Source organism: Baudoinia panamericana (assembly GCF_000338955.1).
Source record: "Baudoinia panamericana UAMH 10762 unplaced genomic scaffold BAUCOscaffold_16, whole genome shotgun sequence".
NCBI classification, from domain to species: domain Eukaryota; kingdom Fungi; phylum Ascomycota; class Dothideomycetes; order Mycosphaerellales; family Teratosphaeriaceae; genus Baudoinia; species Baudoinia panamericana.
The window spans coordinates 132-25,143 of NW_006911272.1; the positions used below are offsets into that span (position 1 = coordinate 132).

Below are 25,012 nucleotides of genomic sequence, written 5' to 3' on the forward strand. Positions count from 1 at the left end.
AACGACCCGACGCGGAGTACTCTAGATAAGGTAGCGGATATACTAGAGGTAAGATACCTTACTCTCTAGAAACCCGACTCCTTACTAGATAATAGGCTCGATATAGATTAATAGCCTCTTCCGGCCTTTACTTTAAAGAAGATATATCGAGCTATTAATAGACAAGATATATCTAAAGTATATAGAGCCGATAGTATCTATATCCGAGCTCTAAAAGCGCTATAGAAGACGTCGTTTATAGCGCTCTTAACTATCCTATATAATACCTATCTCTTCTATTAGCGAATACTTAAAGCTTAGAATTTAACCGATATAACCCTAATTATAAAGGACCCTAACGAGACTAAAACAATCTAGAACGTATGCCCTATTATAGTAATATATATCTTCCGGAAGATCTTCGAGAGTTATATCTTAGAGCGCTTAACTATACTTCTAGGTCTCTACCTCTACTCGATATAGGCAGGATTTCGAGCTAACTACTCGACGTTAACTCTAGCTATACTTATCTATACTATACTATAGTAAGAGTTATATACTAGTATAGTATTTCTCGACTTTACTATAGTATTTAATATAGTCGACTATTACCTTCTCTATAAGGCCTTATATAAATAGAGGTATTCGGAGGACTTAATATACTTACTCGATATATTATAATAGAATACCTACTCGCGAGTATTAGCGAACGGAGGCGTATCCTAGTAGTTCCTATATACGAGAGATATCCTATAGGGATTACTACTATTACTTTTTCTATAGAACGTTCTTATTAACGACCTACTCTAGAACCTAAATATAGATATAATATATCTGCCTAGTAGAGTCTTCTATATAGATAATAGAGCGCTACTATATAGCGACTAGATAGATATCCCGATTATACTAGGCAAGGTCGAAGTATAGTATATATAGAATAGAATCTAAGTTAATATCTCTAAATACGGCTATATCTCGAGTACTACTATAACCTAGCTAGTTAATTAGTATAAGTAGATAATCCTATATATATCTAAGTATCGATATCTAGGCTTTCTAATAATACTATATAGTATTAATTTCGAAGTACTCCTCGCCTTATAACTAGATCGCGCGACTGCCCGAGTAGAATTTATAGTGAGATACTCTAGAACCTAGAGGGTTACGAACTAACTATAAGTATTCTACAAATATCTCGCGCCGATTCTAGAGTATAGAGTACTACTAATATAGGCTTAGGCAGTCTTAGATACTTTATAGTAGAAGGGAGCTAGAGCGAAGTAGAAGGAGCTAATATAGTAGATAGTAGGTAGTAAATATAGCTAGTAACTAGCGTAGAATCTCCTCGGCCTCTCTATACTTAAGTACTAATTTAAAATACTATATATAACTTTTTTGTTTAATCTATAGTATACCGATCCTGCTAATTCTCTCTATTAGCTACTCTTTCGCCCGGCGCTAGGTAGTAGTAGATTCCGAAGGGGCTTATAAGAGAGCAAATTACTTGCTTTATAGAAAGCTAAGACCGAAGTAAATATACTAGATAGAATCTCTCTATACTGCTTCTAGTAGAAATACCTTACTACTAGACTAGTACGCTATACTCGATAGACTCTATTAGCCTCCTATATACTATAGGAAAGCCGGATTAGGAAAGGTATAGCTAATATAGACTATATACTATAGGTACTAGTCTATATATAGAATATATTCTTCTAGTATCGATAAGGAGTCTAGTATTTCTACTTAAGCTATAAGTATACTACTATATCTTATCCTTTCCGCTAGAGGGACGAAGAATATAGATACTATAGTTTAGTTCGCTAGCTATCTTAGTAGGACCGAGCTCGTAAATAGATATAGTAAAAGATACTCGGTATTTAAGGCTTATTTATAGATATAGACTTCTTATTAAACGATAAGTAGTAAGGTCGTACTTATAACGTACTTCGATATATATAGGCTAATCTAGCTATAGTCTAGAGTAATAAGTATATAGATAGTAATATTTCCGACAAGTAATTAGCTATAGTTCCTATTCCTATATTCGCTCTTAATCTCTACTTCTAAGCTTAGTCTAAGAAGACTATAAACTAGACCCTTCGCTATAATATATATACTTATCGGCCTCTTCTTATTATAAGACTACTAGCTACGAAGCCTTATATCTACTATAGTTATAGACTCTCTACTACGATATATATACTTATCGGCCTTCTCTCGTTATAAGACTATTAGCTATAAAGCCTTATATCTACTATAGTTATAGACTCTCTACTATAATATATATACTCGTCGGCCTCCTCTCGTTATAAGACTAACTACTACGAAGCCTTATATCTACTATAGCTACTATACTATAAAGTATCTAGCTCGGCTATAAAGCCTAAATCTACTACTCTTAATACGAGTTACTACTACGAAGTATTATATTAATATATATCTCTAAGACTAGCTACGAAGCCTTATATCTATATTTTAAAAATAAGGCTAAACCTTATATCTATAGCCGGAAGGATATACTAAATATATCGAATTTACTAAATAGTAAACTCGACTATCTACTACTACGAAGTAATATATCTATATAGTATAATATAGAATAGTAACTCTATATATATATCTAGCGAAGACTCTAAGAGGCCTATAGCGAGAGTATAATATAACTCCCCTCTAGTAGACCTTAAGTCCTCTAGTATAGTAAATAGCTATAAAAATATATAAAACTCTATAATCTCTTAAAGAAGTTTAATATAGCGACTATAAGTATATTATAATAGTAGATAGAGAACCTAGTAATTCTATAGAGTAGTAGTAGGTAAATATACTCTTATAAAGACTAAGGCTATATAGTAACTCTAGATCTCTTAGGCGGACTTATAAGGATATATCTCTAAGAGCTATATTCTAGATAAGGGATAATATATACTCGAGTATAAGCTGTCTACCGACCGGTATATATATTAGAGTTAGGAAGGTCTACTAGAGACGAGCGGGATATTCGAGGAGGTTAGGTAGTATTTCGATATATCCTAAATAGCCCTATAATAACCCGTTACTCTCTTTTAGGCAGGTCGTAAATTCCTTTATTATAGGAACGAGATAAGCCTCGCTTGTTACTAATATAGAAACCCTAACCCTAGATAATGTCGATAGGCGTAGAGAGGCAAGTTTTCGAACCTAATACCTAATATATGTCTTATTTATTGCTAGGTTGCGTAAGATCATAGGAGGAAGTGACGGATTCCATAAAGCACTTAATTCACTTCTATGTCAGTAGATTACCGCTGCCGGCTGTAGCGCTTGCGATACCGGCAGTCACTCTCGCGTAGACTGTTCTGTAGGCTACTGTACGGTTAACACTGAAGAAGGATGCCGAATGGACTTCTGGACGACGGAGGTTGGTAATGCCTACGGTATCTACACCAACGTTCTCCTTCTCGTCATCTCCCGCTCCCACAAACCCTCTGCCACAAGCTCATTCGATTGTGAATCATTATTCACAGCGTGGAAGCTAAGTTCATCAGTGGGGAACGTAGCTGATAGCAGGAATGACGCACCAACATCAGCTCCCTGCTCCATGGCATCGACATGCGCTCACCGCATTGTGAGGCCTCAGTTAGACCCAAAGGTCTGCTTGTCATCTTAGCCAGGATGTTTATCGCTGCGCCTTGACACTTGCATGCTTCGTAGTGACAGTATGGCCGGCGAACGGTGCAGTCTACTTCACCATGCAATGTGCGAATGGTACTGACAATGGGGGCTGGCTCCGAGCCTGGCTCTTCAGTCTTGGGACCGCTGTCTCATGTCCTGCGAGCGAGATGTGGTGGGATCGCTACAGGGTCCAGTGTCGTCTACTAGAGAATGCTGCAGAAGATGATGTTCAGAAAATCGGCGAGAGTGCGAGCATGACTCTACTGCATGTGATGTTGCGTGACTAAGGCGTGGGTTTGTAGACACGACGGCGAACATGCGTGAGAACTAGGTGGAGCACCGGAGGTCGATCAGAGCGCAATTTCGGGTGAGAAGATGGTGGCTTACTAGTGCGTACAATTGGCGTCAAAGTTGGTTGCACCATTGTTGTCAACAACGCCTATCTATTCTTCTCAAGGATCCTAGGTCTCCGAGCTGCCAGGGACTGTCACAGATACCTCTATCACATACGTGTAAATGCTTCGCGATATCGAAATGGTACACAGTCTCTGCAGTGCGCCCTCAGTCTTCGATGCTCGCTGACCGGGAGTAATGCTATATCCTTGGCAGATGGAACTTGTCCGAGAACTCGGCACCCCCTCGCTGTCTATCATTGACCGTGAGAAGTTGGGGCCGCCGGCGGCGAAGTAGAAGGTCTGTTTGTGGCAAGGCCGACTGTCGGTGGACAAAATAGCCAGTGTGCTAGAAGCTTGACGTCACCGGACCAGAGGAAGGGTTGAGCTCCAGCCCGGGAACCACAGGCTGTCCGACCAAATTGAAATACAGAGGATGCTGGGTGGGGACCGCGTGGCTGCTGATCGGCATCTGTAGTGGCACGCGCGGTGTGAGTTCAGGCGCAGACTGCACCCGGGAGAGGTAAAGCGGTCTGGTGTGCTGGCGGTACGCCTGGGCTTCTTCGGCCGACAGCAGCAAAGGGCCTCCAGGAGAAGTGCATGGTGGCAGCGGAAGTTCATACATGGCAGGAGTATTCGGCGAAGACGCATAAGCACAGGGTAAGAAAGGTTCATCTGTCCCTCGCCAGCTGTACGGTAGAGACAGCGCCTGCCAATGGCCATACTGCTCACTCGGCTCGTTTGGATGCACTGTCGCAGTCGCATGCTGGGTGTGCAGCTCTATATTGTCATGCTCGCTGCTCTGCTGATACGGTCCCTTGATGCAGTCTGACAGAACCTGAGCGGTGTCTAGAACCTGAGCGGTGTCAGGCGTTTGAGCGGCGTCGAACATGTGAGCGGTTTCCAGAATCTGAGCGCTGTCGAGCGTGTGAGCGGTGTCGAGCGTGTAAGCGGCGTCGGGTGTGTGAGCGGCGTCGGGCGTGTAAGCGGCATGCAGGCTGTGAGCGGCGTGGGACGTGTCAGCGGCGTTGGGCGTGTAAGCGGCGTCGAACATGTGAGCGGTGTTGTTTGTCTGAGCGGTGTTGTTTGTCTGAGTGGTGTCGAGTAGCATTGCGCAGGAATCCTTCCGGTCCATGGCCGGCAGCGCGCCGGTCGGTGGCAGCCCGTTTACTTCGCGACTGCCATGACAAGGTGACTCCCAAATAGGACAGAGCGGATCAAGCCAGAGAGACGGGCTCAGCAATGGCGTGAACACGTTGACAGAACCCGTCGTTTGGGATGCCGAGGGCTGGTCAGAGGGCTTGGCAGTGATTGAGCTGCTTCCGTTTGCTGCTACGGACGGGATGGTCGAGGGGCCATCATGGCGCTGCTCGATGGCTGGGTATGGTGTGTTGTACGTGAACGGAATCTCAAGAATAGGGTAAGCGGAGCTGCTACTGAAGCTTTGCGAGACGCTGCACTGGACACTACTCGGTCCAGATGCAGACTGCGTCCGTGCAGCAAGTTGAGTGTGCTCGCTGCCACCGAACGGTACGCTAGGCTGGCACGGACCTTCCGTCTTCGTGGCTGTCAATGGATCATTCGTGACACTTGGAACATGCTGTGAAATCCAGGCCTTGAGACTGTCGACAAGGGCAGGGAGGTATTCGGGAAACTCGGTGCCGGCCGCATGATCGTTCACAAGGCTCTGTACGACAACGTTCTCCAGCTCTTCGGTCAAGGTGATTTCGTGTGCCGTGCAAAGGCGTCCAACTGAACGAAGGAGATCTTGGAGAACATTGGCGTCCTTCGTGGAGACGGCACTGATTGCTCTTGGCTTGCAGGTGCGCTCCATACTGGCTTCACGTCGACGCTTTGCAGTGTCCTTGCCGCTCACGCTCTCTTCACTCGCTGCTGGTGAATGCTTCGCAGCTTCTTTGCTGGCCTTTCGCTTAGTCATGGTACCGGACAAGCTGCTTATGGGAAAGTCCAAGGGGCCTTGCTGCGAGTGGCAGGAGATAGGATTGCTTCCCGGTGTTGCTGGGCCAAATGGAAATGTAATGCTGCAAAGACAGAGATGAAGGCGTGCAAGAAGAAGTTGAGAAAACGAGAGAGAGAAAAAAGGTAGCGGTTGCGATGCTGCGAGCGGATGCCAGAGACGAAGGGGATTAGACTCGCACATACAAGTTCCTCCCTCTCGGTTAGCATTCGTCTCATACTACCAGACTCAAAGACGTGGCGTTATGATCTATCACTTCTGTGCCCGCCATTACCTGTATCTGCAAGCCGGCCTGCAGTGTGCATGATACCGATGCAGGCGCGGACAAGTCGTTGAGAAATGATGTGTCGCATCAAGCTCGTTTGCCGCATGCTGATCATTCGCGCCAACACCCCGTGGAGAATGCCAGAGACGCCGAATGCGAAGCTGCTTGGTCGCAGCAGTGCATGATGGCTGTTATCTGGACAAAGGTTGCTGGGTTAGACGGATGCGGGTTGCCGCCATGCGGGAGATGGCAATATCAGCTGGGAGGTGGCAACGCGGTAGAAACCCGGTAAAGGTGCCGGGCGAGCTACTGTATGCCAAGGCGAAAACGCTTGGCTTCGTATGCGCGACAGCATGAAAGCGGAAGCGGACCCTTGCACACACACGGCATACAGCTGCAGCAGGTACATATACAATGGAGGGGGGGTGAGTGTTTGTGCCTTCGTGGATTCTCCTATCCTATACCATGCGATCTACCGCCCCAAGTCACTTCGCAGCGTTGTCGTTTCGTCCGCAAAGCCCCACAACCCGAGCGCCCCGAACCTGGGGCGGGGCGGCCGGCTGATGTTTCCGCGGCAACAAGCCCAGACAACACACACCCTATCTATTCCGTGGGTTCGATAATCAATAATGAACAGTTGAAGCTGCAGCACAACACACGACGATCCTCCGCCTTACGCTCTATGAAGCGTAAAGCATTGGCCCATGACAATCCAATCGCCGACTGGCTGTGGAGCGTCATCGAGGTCGCAGCGCCTCCTCAACCCGGTTTTGGCAGCAAGGAGTCAACGAGCGTGCAAACGGACGACGATATCGCCTCGACTTCCCGCAAGCGCGCGAGGTTGGCACTGCATGATAGCGTCATGGCGGACGACACGCCGGGTGACGCAGTAATCCAGCATGACGTGGATGAAACACCAAGAGCAGGAGCGCGGACTGCGCCGCACATCCCCATACCCATGCGAGTGTCCGAAGGGCGAGCGCCGTCTGTCTGTTCATCCTCCGCTGCCACTTCGAGCATATTGGGTGACGACGTACCGATTGTCGGTACGCCTACCAGCAGTCTGAAGCGCAAGCGCAACGCAAGTCCGACCAAGCAAGTGGCCGCCCTACGGACAGCGGACTGGCCGCTCCAACACCGCTCTCTACCAGGTCGTATCGAAGCCTCGTCTTCAGCAGTGCAAAAGCTTGTAAGGACTTTCCGAAACATTGCGCAAGCAAATGGGATTGTCACGGAAGGTCAGCCATACCAAGATTTGGCACAACACACGGACGAGGTCACAGGCGGCCCTCACCTCGTTTCTTCAGAGAGGGCGGCTCTTGGCCGTTGTCCCACTGAGAGTGACGTTGCTGACTTGGTGGAACACACGGAGTCCAATCTGCGACTCCAGGTAAGCGAGCCACAATGGAACTGTAGCGTACACAGTCGGTTACTCGATCTGTCTTGGCGCTTGTCACACGACAAGTCGAGGACGGCTTGGCAAAACATCTCCACGGTAGCCATTACCCCGGCGTCACTTCTGCCACAACTGCCTGGGAAGGAGCGCGAGGCTTTCACGAAGAAAGCGGACTTCTGTTTCACAGTCCAGTTCGACGACGACGCTGTTCTTTACCAACGCCTTGCCCAGATCGGTGTGTACTCGCTCAGCCAGACCGATTACCCTGCCCTACAATGGGCTCCTCCAGCCGTCAGCTTCGAGACGAAACGATCTGGCGAGAGTTTGAGCGAGGCTATACTACAACTGGATATATGGGCTTTGGCGCAGGTGAAGAAGCTGACCGAGCTGCTATCTCTAGCTGGGAGACCGTCTACACCGATACCTGCGTTGCCGCTAGTGATCATCCAGGGCGAAGACTGGACGGTGCGGTTCTTGGAGATCAACGTGGAACAGAAGCAGGCGACGCTGTGGAGCAAGATCACATTCGCAGACACCACGGAACATCGCGGAGTGTATCAGGCGGTCACTGGCTTGCAGGCGTTGCTGAAATGGGCCGCCGAAGAGTACAGGGCGTGGTTCGTGGAGAACATCATTCGGCCGCTGAGTCAACGAGTCCGCGACGGTTAGTAAGCGGACGTCAACACTTCGATCTGACGTTGTCTCCTATGGAAGTACACACGATGGCAACCTAGAGCTGAAGGGAGACAAATGCAACATGCGATTGTCTGCTCAACCGCCTCATGGCACTCTGCGAGTATCTTGCCACGATCTACACGGCCATGATACTCTGCCTTTCGGTCTTTCGGTCCTGGCCCGAGCTGAACAGCTCTACTTGTCCATGGCGCTGCGTGCTAAGTGCCGGCAGGTACCAACTAGCGGCAAAATCACCTCTGTGCGTGGCCCAAGCAGTGCTGGATCTGCGCCGTCGTCGGACAAGCAATATTCAAGCTTGCAGTGTAAAACGCGAAGCCGTCGGTGCACATGCCGATCTTGTCACTGGCGCTCTCCGTCTACGCTGACGGCGCGTGAAACACCAGCAATGAACATAAATGAAAGTCCGAGGTTGGGAGGCGTGTGAATTGAGCTGGGTTGGTTTGGGAGATAGCGACTTATGCTGTACGTGATGAGCGGAGCACGGGGAAGCGGCCGAGGGATGGGACATGTGAAGTGGATGTGGCGAAGGCGCTGGAGGAGATGATGGAGATGGTGGAGCTGGCGGAGCTGACGAAGATATTGGAGATATTGGAGACGTTGCAGACGTTGGAGGGATTGGAGGCAGTGAAGGAGAAGGTGAAGAAGACATTGAAGATGGCGGAGATAGTGGGTGTTCAAAGGTCGGAGGCTTTGGAAATCGTGGCGGTAGAGGTTCTGGAATGTTGGACTTGTTGCCTACATCGCTGAATGAGATTTGTTCACTCGCTTTGTCCCATGCCCGAGGATGTTTCACTACCCTTGCGGTGTTGGTTGGTTGGTATGGGCGGAAACTATCCGCACATACAGTACATCGGAGTCCGACGGAAACCATCCGCACTGACAACCAAAACCATGCGCCGTTCTGATGGAAACCTATTCGCTCAACACTCTGAGCACAATCTCATACAAACACACATCGAACGAGGTAGCCTCTTAGCTCTGCATACGAGACACATCACAGAACCGCACTGACAGAGATCGACTGGCTGCGTGGTTTAAGTCACTTTTGTGCGTGCCAGCAGATCTTGAGGTTGATCGCCTGCTTCATATCTCGTGCCTCGAGTACTGTTGGTACGTGTGTGCTGGGCCATCAAAGAGAGCACGCGTTATCGCATGAGCTTAGCGCTCGCTACGTGCTCTATATCGACGGTTAGTATGGCTACCACCTTCCGAAGCTGTAAGACCGCAGGAGCTTGCACCAAGATCGCCACGTGGACATCAGCACGATCACCCAAACAAGCTTTGAGTGTCGAGGTACAACTTTCGGACACCAGGAGCAGGAGTCTCCCGATGCTCGTTGCGGGCAGCAACGGAGGTGCAGACCTGCTTGCTCGGCTGTCAACCTTGAATACAGGCTGATGGTCCCTCTGTATGTGAGCACGACTTCCTGTGGTCCGCGGTTCGCGTACGTGTTGTCCTCTGCTGCCGCTCCGATGTGAAGCAGATAGGGGCGCGTGGCGAGTGTGGACGCCTTCTGCTTCTTCATCTTCGCCGTGAGCAGTTTGCATTTTGTACTCCCTCCCGAGGGTGCTGCGGCTGTTGAGGCAAGTCGTTGGCATGTCCGCCGTATGGTGCGAACAGGCTTTAGCGCATCGCAACACGTCCCACCCACATTGGCTTCAGAGTGGCTCCACTTGAACAACTCCCGCAGTTGCCTCACTGATGCTGACCTCCTCCGCCATACTTCTCGTCTCTCTTACTGCCCGGCTCTCGCCTATACGCAGCTCCGCAAGCATTTCATTACGCTCTGCTTCTGCTCCTTCTCTGCGTCGATGGCCTCTTACGGCTCCAGTAGCCTTTGGACAGCCGGCGCGCCCTTCTCAGGTGCGGCTAAGGACTTTATGCGTACGCTTTACTCGTGAGTCGGCTGTGCGCAGTTTGCGCGCTTGCACAAGGCTTGATTGTCCAACAACAATCGGCTGGCCCTTGTCGGCAGAGAAGGGGTGGTCCACATTGCCCACGGTAAGGATAGCTCACAGGGGTGGCAGAGTATAGCTATCTGGGTCACCATCGGGCCTGAACAGTGGCGCGATGGTGCAATTGCTGGGATGGTGCCGATAGTTATCAACAAGGCTGCATGCTGTCTTCCATTGGACGACTTGGGCCCCCCTGCCTGCAGCGCGTCTTTAGATCTGCATGTTCTGCAGTCATGTAAGAGGCTGAACGGTGTAGACAGGCTTTTGGACAGTCATCTTGAGAGTATGGTAGCTCCTCTGGTCTTGGTGTGGAATAATCGTATAAAACATTTCAGCCGATCTTCGTGGATATACATTCGTTATTAGATATAGACTGGCCGTTGAAGTTCTGACCATGGGCCGTCCGTCACCCTTGGAAGAGTTGCGAATTTGATGCTAACAAGTGGGTACATATCCATCCCCTCCTCAAATCAAGAACGCAGTGGTGCCAGGCTGATGTTACACTCTTAGTACTTACTGCTGTCTAATTCCGACTGGTCGACACCTCTGCGACGCACCGTTGTGGAGCCTCAAGTCATCCTCGGCTCCTCACGCCTGCGTCGGCATGGAGCTTTCACTGGATTCACTGCTGACAGCGTATCTCTGCACTGGAGTGGTCAAACCCAACCCGCGACCGGCGCACAAGCGTAAACGAACATTCAGGTGAGTGTAGGCCCCAGCAGAGATGTAGGGTGCCGTATGGGGGATATGTTGGACGAGGTGGAAAGCTGTCAAGGTCTCCATGCTTAGCCTATAGTTGTTGCAGCATAGTGTAGCCCGAGACGGTGCAGTGATCGAGCCTAGCGGTATGAATGGTTATGAGCAGTGAATGTGGAACACGTAGCGGTATTCACTTGACACATGTCTCCAGGACAATCCTTTGTGCTGCACTGAGAGTGGAACGGTAGGCGCCGGAGTGTCGGCGGTGTTGAGTTGGACGTGTTTCCGGTCTACCATGGCTGTATCAAGTCCTTGCATCGCGCTGTTCTCTTGCCGGCCGACTTAGCTTGGAGCAGCATATGCGGAAAGTCGTCTTTGCGTTCAGTATCGAGATGTCGCTGAGCTCGAATGGCACGGCCCGATAACGGGTGGCGCGAGACAGTATAGACTCGAACACCACTCTCAGGTAGTTGGGCGTATGGAACGCTGTATCGGTGGCAGCCGCGATGCAGCTTAGCTGCGAGTTCACCGTTCAGCATTCGCCGTGGCGCAATGCACAAGGCAGCAGATCCGCCAAGCGCACCACCGGCCAAACGTAGTAATGGGACAGGCTGGTCGAGGATGATGTGCAATGTTCATGCGTTGCTTCGCGGCTGCGACACGCAGCCTGATCTTGGAACGGACCTGCAGTTTGAGACTTCGGTAAGGTGGAATGTTCGCAGATCAAGTGCGTGACTGCACATCAGCTCCTGTATACGGGCTAGGCAACTTTTATTCGGCGTCGCAGTCACGACGGCAGCGAACGCCGATTGCAGGACTCTTAGCGATTATGCCGCATTCTTCAGTCTCTTCGCATACTTCTGACTATTAGCAAGAGAAATGAACCGTGCAAGGAAGGGAAACTCAAACATTGGCTCGCATCCATGCTTACAGCCGACGATCTCGCGGCATTTCGATGCTAGCAGTCACTTGAGATCGTCGGGCTTCATAGCGAATACGGAGAAGGGCGTCGGCAGCATAGTGCTCGTCTGTCGTAGCGACGCTTCTTTCTCGTCCACTCGGGGAAATCAAAGGGTTCCTTAGCCATCGAGAGGCACATCACTGCCTGTTTGGCGCTCTGAACGGCAACACCAACTTCAGAGGCGTCAAGGTGGACTGGTGGGCGCGGTCCAGCAACTTCTCGCGAGCTCATCAACTCGATTGACTTCGCCGCGTAAAGGTGCGTTCTAAGGACAAGATCGAGCCTAGGGATGGCAGATTCTAGCCATGACAAGCGGTTGAATGCCAGAGTCGGGTCGTAAGGTCGAAGTCAAGGCACGGGGTCGTCAACACTCGGTTTACAATTTTTTGCCAGTGTCTCTTCCGGTTCTCCACCATTCCATAGTAATCTGCCCTGGTCACATGCTGCTAGGTGCCCGTACTATAGAACATCGAATGCCCATGGGTACGAGCGCAAGGTAGCTAGGCTTGCATGCCGCGGAGTTCGACTATGCTTGTGTAGCGCGATAGAGCAGCAGTATCCTATGAGGTGTGATGGTGTTTGCGTGTCCACGCCACCACGCAGCCGCTTAACCGTCGTCGTCATTTGCATCGTCGTCATCCTCGTCATCCTCAGCCACGTCTCATCATGCTCAACTCATTGTCCTTTTCCTACTGTCCTCATCATCACTATCCTCGGCGTAGATGTCTGGAGGAATCCGGTGACTGGGTCTTATGCTTGTGGAAGACGACCTGCCGCCTCCTCGGTTGGAAGGGCTGCTGGTCAGAAGCAGGTAGGTGCTCTGCAGATGAGAATGTCATCGGGTGTGTAAATGATGGAGTCGGGCAAGTCCTCAGACTTCGTAGCGTTGTACGGCAGAATTCTAGTATTTACTTCCTCTGTACCGTCATCGCTCTCAGCTTCGGCTGGGGGTCCGGCTGTCATTCTTCGCCTCGTTGGCGACATGGGCGCCAGCACGAGCGAGGTCGATAGTGAGAGCCGCAACAAGGCCCGGTCGGACCGCCGCCAGCTCTGATAACGTCCTAGTCGTCAAGAGGCGATGCTTCACTGTCGCAGGTACCAGCAAACATCAACGAGCGTGCAGCGCACTTCCTAGCGCGTGTTGAGCGCATCGTCCGCGATTACACTTTCGCGATAGGCGAATTGCAAGACCTCGTGTTCGATGCCGGTCGTTATTCTCGAAGGAGCGGGCCTCCAACGCGAGGTCACTCAATGTAGACTGTACAGACCCGTCGACCTCTTTCACCCAAGCAGGAACTTCGCCCCCGAAGCGACCCATATCGAGACACTGTATGTTCCGACCTATGCACGGTCTGATGTGCTCTTGGTTGCACGTACAGGGAAGCCTAGAGTCTAGTACTCCAAGCCTTCGGCTTCCTGACAGGACAGACTACTATTCAGCTTGTGCCTTCCAAACTGCCAAGGCGGTGAGCAGTCAGAGAACATCCGCACGTTGAACGAAGAATTATCACGCTCCGTCACTGATACCGCTGGGAGGGAGAACGAGAAGCCAGAGCTCTATGAGCGCATCAGAAACGAACGGTACCAGCACCTCATCGCTCCACCGGAGCAAGCTGCGCATCCTAGCTTCCGTAAGTTCTCCGCACGCCGGAGTCTCGCAATGCGCAACATCGTCGGTGATGATGTCGCTGATGAATTGCACCTTGTCGGCGAGCCGTCATTGTTCCGCCCAGGGCATGCCCAGATCTTGGAGCTTCAGGAGCTGGTTCGGCAAGACACGAATTGGCTCGCCGAATCAGTGACCGTGTTTCAAGTAACACAGAGGAAGGCGTTACAGAAGGGCGGCTTCCGCGACGTAAGCAAAAGTCGATAACAGACCCCAGATCATCACCCGCGGAAGCGTTGACCGTAGGGTTCGGACGTACATTCTCACGCCAATCTCGCGGAACCATCTCGGTAACTGGGCTGCGTTGTACTGCGTTGTGACAGACGGTGTTGGTCCAAGCCAAACAGCAACGCCGCGCCTGCTTTGCCAAGACTGTGCTTCGTGGACGGCGCCGTGGCGACGTCTTCAGCTTCGTCGAGCCTGCTCCGCCGGCAATGGCTTGTCGATCTCCAGCGCTAGACGCGAGGATCTGCGGCATCGCTACGTCTTCCCAGCCCCAAGCGGCAGTTGAAGTCGGGGTAGCTGCATGCAATGTGGTGCAGATGTATTCTAGTTGTGTCTCTTCCCATGATCAGGAATGTGCGGTACAGAGATTCCAGCGACCCGCAGGCTGCAGACCGACGTTATGATCATGGTCGCTACGACAGCCTTGTGTACTGGCGCTGACGTTTGTGGCAGTGGTCCGGTGGGGTGATGGAAGCCGCCTATCACCGACAATTTTGGAAACCCTTGTGCAGCGCCTTGGATAGGCAGGCTAGGTAGGCGACGGCAGAGCGGTGGCGTATGTGTTTATGCGATGGGACATCGATGGCAGCGCAAGGGAAGGACAGCGTGGTGCGGATTCGCAATCATAATCACAGTCGCCGTCGCAGTCGCAGTGGCAGTGGCAGTGGCAGTCGCAGCCGCAGCAAATACATCCACCGTGCCGGCCGCACTCATTGTGCCATGTTGAGCTTCCCGGAGATGGCGACGGTGGTGCAAGGGAGAAGCACGCCCAGCGCGGTGACCATGAAGTGGAAGCCAGCGATGACGGTGGCTATGGCCTCGTCTCACATATCATCGTCTGCGCAACCAACCAAGATGCCTTTTCACCCTTTAAACTTCAGGTGGACTCCGAGCTTCTTACCGAACACAATTCGGGGCGACAACACGATGACGGTAAAGCCCATGTTGCGCTCTGCATTTGAGTAAGCAGAACATCTTCCTCGCCATCTTAGAGTCTTCCGCCCTCCTTCTCCCTCAACTATTACTCACACCCTGTTACAACGATGCACACCTATCGGTCCCTCCGTTACATCTACGACGATGGTATGACATTCTTGCTAAGTGTGCTCGAACTGGGGCTGGTTGTAAGAACAAAGATGTCCTGGCGCAAATACAGCGCTTGCCTAACGATCCGGAACGGCGGAGACCGAACATACAATCTCTTCAGGCAGTTTTAAGAGCATCTCAGCGTTCCACGCAATACTCGTGCGACTCTTGCGTCAAGGTTCTAGGGTATGGGTGTAGCGAGGCATGCTAATCGCTTCCACCTCTTCTGTTGACAGTCTAGGCAATGATCTGGCGTATCCAGCTGGCGCATGCCAGAGCAACACGTTCAAGCTGCAGATGATGGAGTCTCCGCAGCGCCCTCGGATCCTGTCCTCTGCACCATCGAGAAGACGCAAAGCAGGCCCGCCATCCGTGTACCGTCCGTACCAACAGCTCAGTGCCAATGCTAAAGCTGAGGGCCAAGGCAACAAAGGGAGTAATGGCCAGCAGCGGACCCACCATGGTGTTGTGCAGACGTGTGGCCCTTCCATGCTCAGACGTACCTTCTTCAGAGCCTCCCGCAGCGCTTCACTTCCATGTCGCCTCTCGAAGCTCTTTGGACCTACAAATGGTCGAAATTGCCGCTGTCAGTCGGCACGCAAATCTCTCAAGAGCAGGACTGTTCACGGCGATATCTGCAGTAACCTTCTTCCGCCATCCGCTAACGCCACATGTGCGTACCCCTATCAAAACTGGGTTGAATGCCAAGGGCTGGGTACTCCGCACAAACGCTGCTGTCCACATTTGGCACTATCTTCGGTAAGATCGCATTCATCCCGGCTGGCGGTGGCGATGGCGATGGCGCGCGGCTGCTCGCGAATCGCACGGCAACGTCACAGAGGTCTTCCGACAAGTCTAAAACGACTGAAGGCTGCGTGCTGATACGTGTCGTTGTCATCGCTCTGTATTGGAAGACTACCTCGGAAAGGACGACTAAATATACCACCAGAACCCTGCGGCCCAGAAACGGTTGTTGCAGCTTCCACAATCCAGAGCTCGTTGGTAGAAAGACAGACTTTGAATGATGTCCTCTGCGTGTCAAGCCTACTACGACGCCGGTTGCTGCAATACGATCGGCTTGCGCCTTGCCGCTGTTGCAGACATAACTCGAAGTTAGGCGGAATAGATGTTCCCGTCAAGGCGCATGTTTCCACGTTCTACTGACCTTCTTCATTCACAAGCAGATTCTGTAACTCAATAGCGTGCAAATCGAGCCAGTAAGTGGAGGGATCTACCGCGGAGCAGCTTTCCATGGAGGTGCCTCTACTGCAGCAACGGCCGAAGAAAGATGCCCACACTGTCGAATTACTTACAAAACTGTACCAAGTCTTACAACGGTCTGTGCTGCGTGGAAGGCTGCAAGGAGAGCGAACAAGGAGAGGTTGGCCAATAAGAAAGCTGCGGAAGACGCTGCTCGAGCACAAGCATTGTCGCAGGATCCTCGTCCCATCAAACTCAAGCGCAGCGTCATAATGCTATCATCGCATTGGTTACCCGAGCTGCTCGCGATGTTACAAACGCTCATCATGGTACAGTTGCGCAATGTCCTTGAGCCAGAGTCGGAGCGCCCGGCCTCTGCAACACGGCGTGCTGCCTGCACACCACTAGGCACGCCAGGAAGGAGAGAGCGTCGGCATAGTGATAATGTGTGGCCCATACCACACGGTCGAAATAATCCTAATGAGGAGTTTGCAGAGGTTAGGATCATACCCACCTAATGCTTATCCACGCGGTCGTCCACGCGGTCCTGCGGGCTGCGTTCGATGTCGGCTGCGGCTAGTCGCGAGACCAGTTATGCGAGACAGCGGCGCGAAGGCGGCTGTAATGGTGACACGACGGAGAGGTTGCTTTTCGATGGAGCTAAGGGAGTTTCCCAAGGAAGAAGTTGGGAAGTGCACGAGATCAAGGTTTCCCTCGTCCTGCATCGTCTCCGCCAACTTTAACGTCGATATTGGACGAGAAGTATCAATCCTTTGAGCCATTCGCAGAGGGACAGTAGAAGAGTGAGAAAAGTGGAGAGTAGTATACTATTGGGACATCAACCATCCATGGAGGCGGCATCAGAGGGCCTCAGATATGTTCGAACCAACACCGCCGCTTCAAGAACAATGTACTGCGCCAACTACGCTGTCGACTCCGCCTGCGCCAGCTACTCCGAATGCGCGTACCGCGCTGCTTCGCGCCGTCATGTCCCTGGTCTCTTTCGAGCTTACAAACACGCTTGCGCCGAACAGCGCAGCGACCGCGGTAATCATCGTTCTCCTTATCGTCGTTTTCATCATTATTGTTATCTTCGTCCTCCTCCTTCGGCAACACTGCACCGCAGTCCGCATTCGGCACAATGCAGTAGCATACTCAACGGGCGGCTCTGCTAGTAGTCCTCCAATCCTCTCTACCCTCCCAGCTGAAGGCCAGGGATGCATACCCAAAAAGCCGTTCATTGTACACAGGACCACTAACCTTGCGGCTGGCCTCCGCTGCCGCAAAGACTCTTGCTGTTGTCGTCACTGCTCTTGCTCCTGCTTCCGGCCAGCTACTATACGACGTAGAGCCTCTGGATTCTCCTGCTCCTCCGAGCTGGGCACATCGAAGATGCTCTGATCGCGCCGCTCACCCATGCGCAAAGTGTGGCCAAAGAGGTGGCAGCAAAAGGGCGTAAACGTTCCGCTGGTGGTGATGATCGTGCTGACGGCATATCCTCTCCTTTGGACAGCGCAGGCAAAGACGAGAGCGCAGGCGAAGACTTAGAGCGCTGGTGGAGGCAATCAAGGCGCAAATGAAGCGCAGCGGATTCCTCCTCAATGTCAATCATGGGTCCGAAATCAACCTCAATATCCGTCATGGTGGCGAGGCGTGGGCGTGGCGGGCGAGTCAAGAAGCCACCCATTCGCAGTGGTGATGGTGCACTGTAGACAGCTCCTAAGTGAGGCCGGCTGATGATGCTGATTCTGATGCCCACAGAACCACAAAAGAAGAAGAAGAGGCTGAACATTGAAGGAGCTCACGCTTGGTGGCAACCTCACGTTCACACTCACTCACCGGCTTTTCCAACAATCCGAGAACTTACATACAGGTACGGTCCGCAGCCCATACTGCAAATGCGACGATGTTGTTGCTAAAAAGAGCGCCACTGTATAATCACCTTCTTTCAGTCGCCGTCACTCGACCTACGTGCGCTCACACGCCAGTCAAGTCCACGCTTCTGACATCCTTTAGCAACTTCTCCAGCAACTTCTTAAAGCTGCTTCTATCTGTCGCTTGCAGAAAACAGACCTCGTCCGCACCCGCATCAACCACAGCCCTCTTCGACCGGACGCGCTCTGCGCGAGTGAAGCGTTCATCCGTATCGGCTCCTTGAAGCACGCTCGCTATCGCTGCAGCAGCGAGGATCTACAAGCGAGCATCCCATTCCCGTGTTAAGCTCACCCACCCTCGACATAAGAGGCTCAATACCCTTCTGCTAGTGTTTGTCGAGAGTCCTCGTCCGCCACGCCGCTCGGTTACAAGGCTAGCACCGTGCAGCTCGTCGCTGATGCTGAAGTACATCGACGCCGGCGTTGTGGGTTGTGTGCACAGCACTCCTACTACGCGGCTAGTACCACACTCGAAGACATTGCGCAACACACAAGCCGGCCCGGGGTCGACGGCCATCTTTCGGAAAGTAGCCTTCAGGTCATGCGAAGAGTTTTCGATTCGAGCGCTATCCTGGGAGCCATTAAGATCATGGACTCTGCATCTCATCAGAAGCGACAGATTTGCCCTTCTTACCAGACGGAATGAGCATACCGGTTGCAAGAATCGCACATTGTAGCGGCGGACATGCTTCGCGCTCAATAGCTGGCGAATTAATACTAATTCGCGGCTATAGTTGGACTGATCAGAGCTAGTAAAGGCGATCAAAGTGATTGACTGCGCGCCGAAGACAACCAGTATTCAGTCTTCCTTACCACGCCATATTACAGGTGTGAAGAGGTCCTCGTGGATGGCTCCCACGATCTCGACGTATGACTCTGCATTGTGGTACTTCACTACGTCTTAGACTGCGCTGATACGAGTTGACTTCAGCGTTGGGCTATCACATCGAGCAAACCGCGGTCAACGAGCTCTTAGACGAATAATGCGCTTATTCTGGCACAACAAATGTGGGTTAATAATCCCAGGATATTGCAAAGCTCCGGCTTCTTGTTGCCAGTGCACTCCTAGCCTTGGAAGGTGATGTCATTGATCAGACAATACGCAAGCTTGTTGACTTCTTTGTTAGAGCTCCAATAGCTGCGGAGCGGCATGAGGGCGTAGTTGACTGTGGTGTGGTAATACGCCGGCGATGCGAGCAACCAGTAACGCTTGTCAAAGTCCAGCTCATTCTCGGTAGCCTCTGCCCTGGAGCCGTGATTGCGCTTAACGCTCGTTTGGTCGCCTACGACAATCCGCAGTCGCCCTTTCAGATTGCTCTCACAGTTCGGCTTGAGAGGTTCTAGCATCACCTTCTGTACGGCGTACGTACCTTTGGTATACAGACCTCAACGTGCGCCGACACCTTTGGCGACAGGATCTCCGCACGCTCCGGCCGTAACGGTTCAACTTTCGGCCACTCAAAGCGTTCTGGTCCTGTCGAGGTGGATGTACCCTCAGCACCGCGAGAGCCTTCTGCGGTCCTCTGCTGATCAAGCTTCCGACGCCGCTGCGCGAAAGATGCCGCCACCCCCGCCGCCGAAAATCTAGCTAGCGGATTGATCGATTAGACACTTCGACATCGCAGCACTGTTCTTGTCTGCGTAGATGTTGTCAATGATGTCCTCTGCGCGCATGGGCACGTTGTACTTCAGCACGTCCTTCGTCGACCCTCCTGACGGTACACCTGGCCTCGGCGCAATGAAGAAGGTCATTATACTGAGTTGCTCGGTGATAGTGCGGACAACTTGATCACGACTCCTCTGCTGGCGGTTGACGTCGTTGTATGCAATCAATGATCGCGGATGCTTCGCCATGGCTACTGCGGCGTCTCTTGGAACTTGGCATTTTGACCAAGCCAAAAGCCGGCACGATACGGTGCCCTGGCGACGATCGCCATGAACATCACACGTCCTGAAGCCGTACAAGCTTGTCGTTCGCATCTATGCGAGCAGTCAGTGTGTCCGTATAAGGCATCTGTCGCCGCTCTTCGTCCAGGTCCGATGAATCTTCGTCGTCATCGTTATTGGTACACTCATTGATAGCACGCTCGTCATCTTCGCTTAGTGCACCTTGCTCGACGTCGGCATCGACATCGACATGAAGACTGCGCTCCGCGGAGCGCCTGATGATATTGACGTTGAGCGCGGGCTGGCGTGCTCGGGTGGCCTGGTGTTTGATCAAGAGTTCCGGGAAGCTCACTTGGCAGATTTGGTTCTCTTCCTGCTTCGGGATGACTATGGCATCGACTTCAGCAACGACGTTTCTGATGGGAACAGAGCGCAGTAGCGAATGAGCAGTCCGGCGGAGTCTCGCTTAACTCCGCGATGATAAGAGTCCAAGCGCACCTCAACCCGCAGTAGGAGAAATCCAGGAGACCACACAGAGAGAGAATGCCGCTGCGGCAGTTCAGGACACCTAGGGGCTGGGCTGAGGATCGATCGCAGACGCACGATAACCTGACTACAGTGCTTTGACTTCGACGGTGACGAAGACACATACTATGAACTTTCGGGTTGACACCTTGTTATCTTGACCGTAGAAACGGTTGCTGCGGGTGGCACCGAATGCACAATGCTCCTAATACCAACTGAAGACAGCACCGCAACCATTGCGCCGACTGCACTCACCGTCACCGCAAAAGACCACTTCATCCATAATCATTTGCAGATCATCCTACCATGCGCCTCCCAGGGGCCCGAGCCCGTGGGCAGTATCAACCATGCTGTGACGGCTAAACTGAAGGGTTGGATGTACGAGCGCCGCAGCCTATCGTTGCTAAGCAGCGCAAAATCATTGACAATGATGTTTCACAGTGCAGAAGGAAGGCGAGGGCATATCACTGCAGCATGACGGCAAGGTAGCCGGGACGATCACAAATTGCCCAGCTTACGGAAGACTGATAGTGAGACGTCCTCTTGACACAGGCTTGCTTCGACTGAAGACTCGTGTCTGGTGGAGGTAGTGCAGTCCGCATGCCAGTGCTCAGTAAGGTGTCCAGTTCTATCGAATCGGCCCGTGAGGGACGTTCGATTGGAAAACTGCATGGAAGCGGACGGCTTGTGGCTCATTGAACATATGTCACGAAGGATGAGAAAGTGCTCGATGTCGTACGGCTCGTCACTGGTTGATGCCTGAGGCAACGACGGTCGGAGGTCCTTAACGTCTGTTGACATTACAATCCGATACAACTGCTCCCGCAGGCATTGTATCGCCACAATCAGAGTATGACTAACTGCAGGCGGGTATCTCGACTGCTACTAAAGCCCTGACGCGCCAGCGTAATACCCAATGGGTTGCCTATAGTCTGGCGCAATGAGCTGGGCCTTCTTTTGCGGGCAAGCTCCATTCTACCGTTGACAGGCACTTGCCTCATATTGACCTAATGGTCTGCTCTCGGAGACGTTCTTCGTACAGATATCGGCGTAGTACTGGACGGTGTCCAGGCGTCAGCAATCGCAATTGAGAAGGAAGAAACACAGGGTTCTGGACATGCCGCCGATACGCCTCGGCACGGACCCGTCTCGACTCGCCTCGCCACTTCAGCACTTCCTTTCTGCCCGGCGAGCGAATATATCTCTCTCTGTCAGTCGAAGCTGCTGGCTGCTGCGCACGATACGGTCCTGCTTTGTGCGGTGCTGCTTTATGCGGTGCTGCATGATTGGTGCTGTACAGCAAGCTGCCGGTGGTCCATGCTGCATCGCGGTTCTGAGTGTGGAACGAGTCTGGCGAGAAGGGCGAGACTGATGGATACATGTATGAATGATTGGACCATCGTACCATTATGACTGAGGCTTGGCGCTCATTCCTGCTCCTGCGTTGGTGTCGCGTGGGCTCGCCCGAACGCGGTCTGTGGAGTTCTTCGGAGATGCAGTACTTTATGGGCGGACTATGAAGCAAGCGTCAAGTGAGAGAGCCTTCATCCAGGAGCAGCAGTAGGCTCTACAACGTTGTCAGGTTTGTGATGCAGCACGAGAAAGACAGATGAACTTCGTAGACTTGCCGTACACCGTCTGTTGAGCATCCTGCTCGTCCAGCCTTACGAAGCTGATCGTACGTACAAAGCGCATTAACCCTTTAGTAGCTCCTGCGTAGCCTCCGTCAACCTGAGAGCCATCTGCCGGTGCGCCTCCTGCCTCTCATGCACAAAAGCTTGAGCTCGCTCCCTCTCAATCCTCATCCGAGCCTCGAGCTGGCCGAGCTGGCGCAAGCGAGGCGCATCTATCGCTCTCGGCATTGAGGCGAGATGCTTGGCTTCGAAACCGAGCTGCAGGTATGCTTGCTTCGCTGCCTTGACTGACTGCTCGGCGTCTTCTTGTAACAGCGGGATGGCGGAAGCGATACACCGCAGGACTAGGTCTGCGCCTTGAACGAAGGATGTGGCGGCTCGGGTTGCGTTGAGGATCGATTTGACGGCGACATCGATGAGATCAATGGGGCGTCCGGATACGGCTCGAACAATCTGGGCGCACTGCGCGCTCTCCCACTCCGCGACCGCTGGGTTGTTGTGGGTTTGCTCGGTAAGCGTCGAGAGCTCGATATGAAGAGAGATGCGGGCAGCATAACGCCAGGCATCCACATCCGCAGAAGGCAAATGTCCAGTGTTTCGGCACATGAACCACATGATGCAGAAGATGGCGCAATTCGTTCCGTCCTCCTGAGCAATACGACACTCGTCCATCGCAGTCGTCCACTCGGAGGTTTTTACACCCCGGTGAGCCAACAATTCGAGGACATATCGACCGCAACGCCCTGGCCAGCTAGAGTCTTGCTTCGGGTCGTAGACTAAGGTGCGCCGCCGGACTAAGTCCGCTTCCGCAATAATGAAGTGATTGCCGTTGACGAAGAAGGGCACGACAACCTTTTCTGTAGCACTTGGAATGCGGCTTTTGTAGTTGGGACGGTGTGCACTCCCATCCACCAAAGGTATGCTTCGAGCGACCCAGCAGCGCCACGGACATGGGTTGAAATGGTCTAGCGCTCTTTCGAGCGCGATGTCATTGACCCAGCGGCCAGGACCCAGGGTCTCGAGAGCAGTGGACAAGTCTGAATCGCACCGCTTGCTCCCGGCTGCTTCGCCGGTCTCGTCGTCAGAGAGAGTTTCAATCTGCGTGGTTTGACGATTCTCTCCAGATGGGGGCGAAAATAGTCTCGACCGTTCATTGCGGATCGCGCTGATAATAGAGGGTGGAGCTTGATCAGCTGCTGACTGCGGTCGTGAAGCATCCTCCGGCGGGTTGGAGTGCCTTCTATGCGAGGTCGTTCTCGGCCGTGTCTGGCTTGCTGGCTTGGAGTCTTTGTCGTCGGGTTCTGCAGGCGACGAAGCAGTGGCGACGGATGATGTCTCCTTGAAATTATAGATACCCACGTCCTCCGCTTTCGTAAACGCTGCTTCTATACCGTCTGTGCTTGGGTCCATAAGCGAAGTTTGGGGCCGCTGCTTCTCGCTACTAGTGTCTACGAGCGGAGCTGCAGTACGTAATGCTGCCCTACGTAAACGGTTATAGTCGTGTTGCTCGGTAGATCTACTAGCTGGGTCAGAGTCGTGCGCCTCTACTTCGTCTTGCCGTGCTCTCTGTAACGTGCTATCGTATATAACAGCTTGGATGTGAGGTGAGTCCTTCTGATCGTAGCCAAAATCGTCGACCGACTCTCTCTTGATCCGTACCGTCCTCGGCTCCCGACCGAGTCCCGGCCTGCCATCCGCAGCACCCCTGGAATCCTCTGTCGGCGTTGGACGGGCGTGTTGTGGGCTGCGTGGTGGACACGCCTCAGCAAACACCTGCGTAGGCTTACTGGTTGGGTCCTTGTTTTGTACAAAGAACTGGGCGTGCTGCTCTGCAGGTCCACCACGGTTACCCGCACCGTCAAACCGGCTTAGTGGTACTGGACTCAATCTCGGCGCTGATTGATCGTGAGAACCAAAGCCGGAATCGTCGTCAGAGTAGGGCACAAAGTCCAGGATGGGGTCATGGAGGTCAGTTTCAAGCCCTACATCGCCGCGGCCAATCTCTATTGACCGTTCGGGCGATGGAGAGTATCCACCAGGAGATGCTCCGCCATCGTCATGCTGTATGTCATGTCGCAGATTGGCTTGTTCAGGTGTTGCCGTACGCTGGATCGATGTCACTGAAGCCTCGTGAATCAGTGCAGCCTCGTTTCGCTCAGCTTCTTGGATTGGCGAGAGTTGTGAGGCCTCAACTCGGTCAGCTTCTTCAATCACGAAAGCGGTGAGCTTCTACACACAAAGCGCCTCCGCTTAGTCGGGCGAGCCGTCTGCACCTGCGCAGCCCATTGCTTCTTAGCTCGTTCCACATCGCCCGGCGTCCATTCACGGTCGAGTCGTGTTTCACGCTTCGCCTTCTCTGCATCCATGAACCGTTTCGCGCCTTGCAAGTCCGCCACTTCGGCGAAGGAGTGTAGCGCGGCGAGGAATCGTTGGCTGAGCAATGCTTCGATGCCGAAGTAAGCCACTACATGCTCCAGCTGAATCGCCCAGCTACCTGCTCCGTAATGGTCAATGAATCAGCAGCGATACTCCGTGGAGGGTAAGTAGGTCAGAGCAAGACACGCACTCTGGGTCAGGCGCGTAAGCAGTGGGGTGCACCGCTTGTCTTTGCTGCGGATGACTGCGATGCCCAATTGGCGGATGGCGTTGAGGCTATCTTCGCCCAGGACCTGCCAAAACCACCCTTTGCGCCCTTCGCGCTCTGCAACCACGTACAACTCCCGAAACTGCTCTAGGCGGGCCCGCGCGATGCCAGTTATTGTTACATCGTCGGTCAATGGTTTCAGGTTGGCTTTGTAGAGCAGCACTGCACGATCGAGCTCCCCATCCGGCATATGCTCTGCTTGCATGTCAGGCGATCATTGGCGAAGCACAACCTGG

The 25,012-nt window shown here is 52.5% G+C and overlaps 12 protein-coding genes across 12 annotated transcripts; 2 read left to right on the top strand and 10 right to left on the bottom strand.

The window, feature by feature from the left end:
* Positions 1–4,147: 4,147 nt before the first annotated feature.
* Positions 4,148–6,343, bottom strand: BAUCODRAFT_330915 (uncharacterized protein). The gene has a single exon (XM_007683642.1). The coding sequence runs from the start codon at positions 6,184–6,186 to the stop codon at positions 4,375–4,377; it is 1,812 nt and encodes a 603-aa protein (XP_007681832.1). The 5' UTR covers positions 6,187–6,343; the 3' UTR covers positions 4,148–4,374.
* Positions 6,344–7,934: 1,591 nt separating this feature from the next.
* On the top strand, positions 7,935–8,333 carry BAUCODRAFT_80695 (uncharacterized protein; the record flags this gene model as incomplete). The annotated part of the gene is made up of 1 exon (XM_007683641.1): positions 7,935–8,333. A coding segment is annotated over one exon (399 nt), but the record flags the coding sequence as incomplete, so codon positions are not given.
* Positions 8,334–8,491: 158 nt separating this feature from the next.
* On the bottom strand, positions 8,492–9,368 carry BAUCODRAFT_330923 (uncharacterized protein). Its single transcript, XM_007683643.1, has one exon. It carries the CDS (start codon positions 9,229–9,231, stop codon positions 8,650–8,652), a length of 582 nt encoding a protein of 193 aa, XP_007681833.1. The 5' UTR covers positions 9,232–9,368; the 3' UTR covers positions 8,492–8,649.
* Positions 9,369–10,759: 1,391 nt separating this feature from the next.
* BAUCODRAFT_330983 (uncharacterized protein) lies at positions 10,760–11,201 on the bottom strand. The gene is made up of 2 exons (XM_007683644.1): positions 10,873–11,201; positions 10,760–10,807 (listed from the first exon to the last, which is right to left on the bottom strand). Exon 1 carries the CDS (start codon positions 11,096–11,098, stop codon positions 10,904–10,906), a length of 195 nt encoding a protein of 64 aa, XP_007681834.1. The 5' UTR covers positions 11,099–11,201; the 3' UTR covers positions 10,760–10,807; positions 10,873–10,903.
* A 1,575-nt stretch (positions 11,202–12,776) lies between these two features.
* Positions 12,777–12,938, bottom strand: BAUCODRAFT_127417 (uncharacterized protein; the record flags this gene model as incomplete). Its single annotated transcript, XM_007683645.1, has 1 exon — positions 12,777–12,938. The coding sequence occupies one exon, from the start codon at positions 12,936–12,938 to the stop codon at positions 12,777–12,779; it is 162 nt and encodes a 53-aa protein (XP_007681835.1).
* Positions 12,939–13,034: 96 nt separating this feature from the next.
* BAUCODRAFT_330978 (uncharacterized protein) lies at positions 13,035–13,445 on the bottom strand. The gene has a single exon (XM_007683646.1). The coding sequence runs from the start codon at positions 13,291–13,293 to the stop codon at positions 13,084–13,086; it is 210 nt and encodes a 69-aa protein (XP_007681836.1). The 5' UTR covers positions 13,294–13,445; the 3' UTR covers positions 13,035–13,083.
* BAUCODRAFT_330929 (uncharacterized protein) lies at positions 13,446–14,272 on the bottom strand. The gene has a single exon (XM_007683647.1). It carries the CDS (start codon positions 14,117–14,119, stop codon positions 13,598–13,600), a length of 522 nt encoding a protein of 173 aa, XP_007681837.1. The 5' UTR covers positions 14,120–14,272; the 3' UTR covers positions 13,446–13,597.
* Positions 14,273–14,928: 656 nt separating this feature from the next.
* Positions 14,929–15,498, bottom strand: BAUCODRAFT_39705 (uncharacterized protein). Its single transcript, XM_007683615.1, has one exon. The coding sequence runs from the start codon at positions 15,412–15,414 to the stop codon at positions 15,190–15,192; it is 225 nt and encodes a 74-aa protein (XP_007681805.1). The 5' UTR covers positions 15,415–15,498; the 3' UTR covers positions 14,929–15,189.
* A 647-nt stretch (positions 15,499–16,145) lies between these two features.
* On the top strand, positions 16,146–16,451 carry BAUCODRAFT_39706 (uncharacterized protein). The gene has a single exon (XM_007683616.1). It carries the CDS (start codon positions 16,204–16,206, stop codon positions 16,423–16,425), a length of 222 nt encoding a protein of 73 aa, XP_007681806.1. The 5' UTR covers positions 16,146–16,203; the 3' UTR covers positions 16,426–16,451.
* Positions 16,452–16,836: 385 nt separating this feature from the next.
* BAUCODRAFT_135109 (uncharacterized protein) lies at positions 16,837–18,773 on the bottom strand (the record flags this gene model as incomplete). The annotated part of the gene is made up of 8 exons (XM_007683648.1): positions 16,837–17,049; positions 17,121–17,267; positions 17,413–17,485; positions 17,567–17,936; positions 18,020–18,082; positions 18,134–18,342; positions 18,406–18,682; positions 18,739–18,773. The coding sequence occupies 8 exons, from the start codon at positions 18,771–18,773 to the stop codon at positions 16,991–16,993; spliced, it is 1,233 nt and encodes a 410-aa protein (XP_007681838.1). The 3' UTR covers positions 16,837–16,990.
* A 2,460-nt stretch (positions 18,774–21,233) lies between these two features.
* Positions 21,234–22,200, bottom strand: BAUCODRAFT_39707 (uncharacterized protein). Its single transcript, XM_007683617.1, has 2 exons — positions 22,132–22,200; positions 21,234–22,065 (listed from the first exon to the last, which is right to left on the bottom strand). Exon 2 carries the CDS (start codon positions 21,904–21,906, stop codon positions 21,496–21,498), a length of 411 nt encoding a protein of 136 aa, XP_007681807.1. The 5' UTR covers positions 21,907–22,065; positions 22,132–22,200; the 3' UTR covers positions 21,234–21,495.
* BAUCODRAFT_28616 (uncharacterized protein) lies at positions 22,193–24,981 on the bottom strand (the record flags this gene model as incomplete). Its single annotated transcript, XM_007683609.1, has 3 exons — positions 22,193–24,361; positions 24,406–24,626; positions 24,699–24,981. 3 exons carry the CDS (start codon positions 24,979–24,981, stop codon positions 22,193–22,195), a joined length of 2,673 nt encoding a protein of 890 aa, XP_007681799.1.
* Positions 24,982–25,012: the final 31 nt, after the last annotated feature.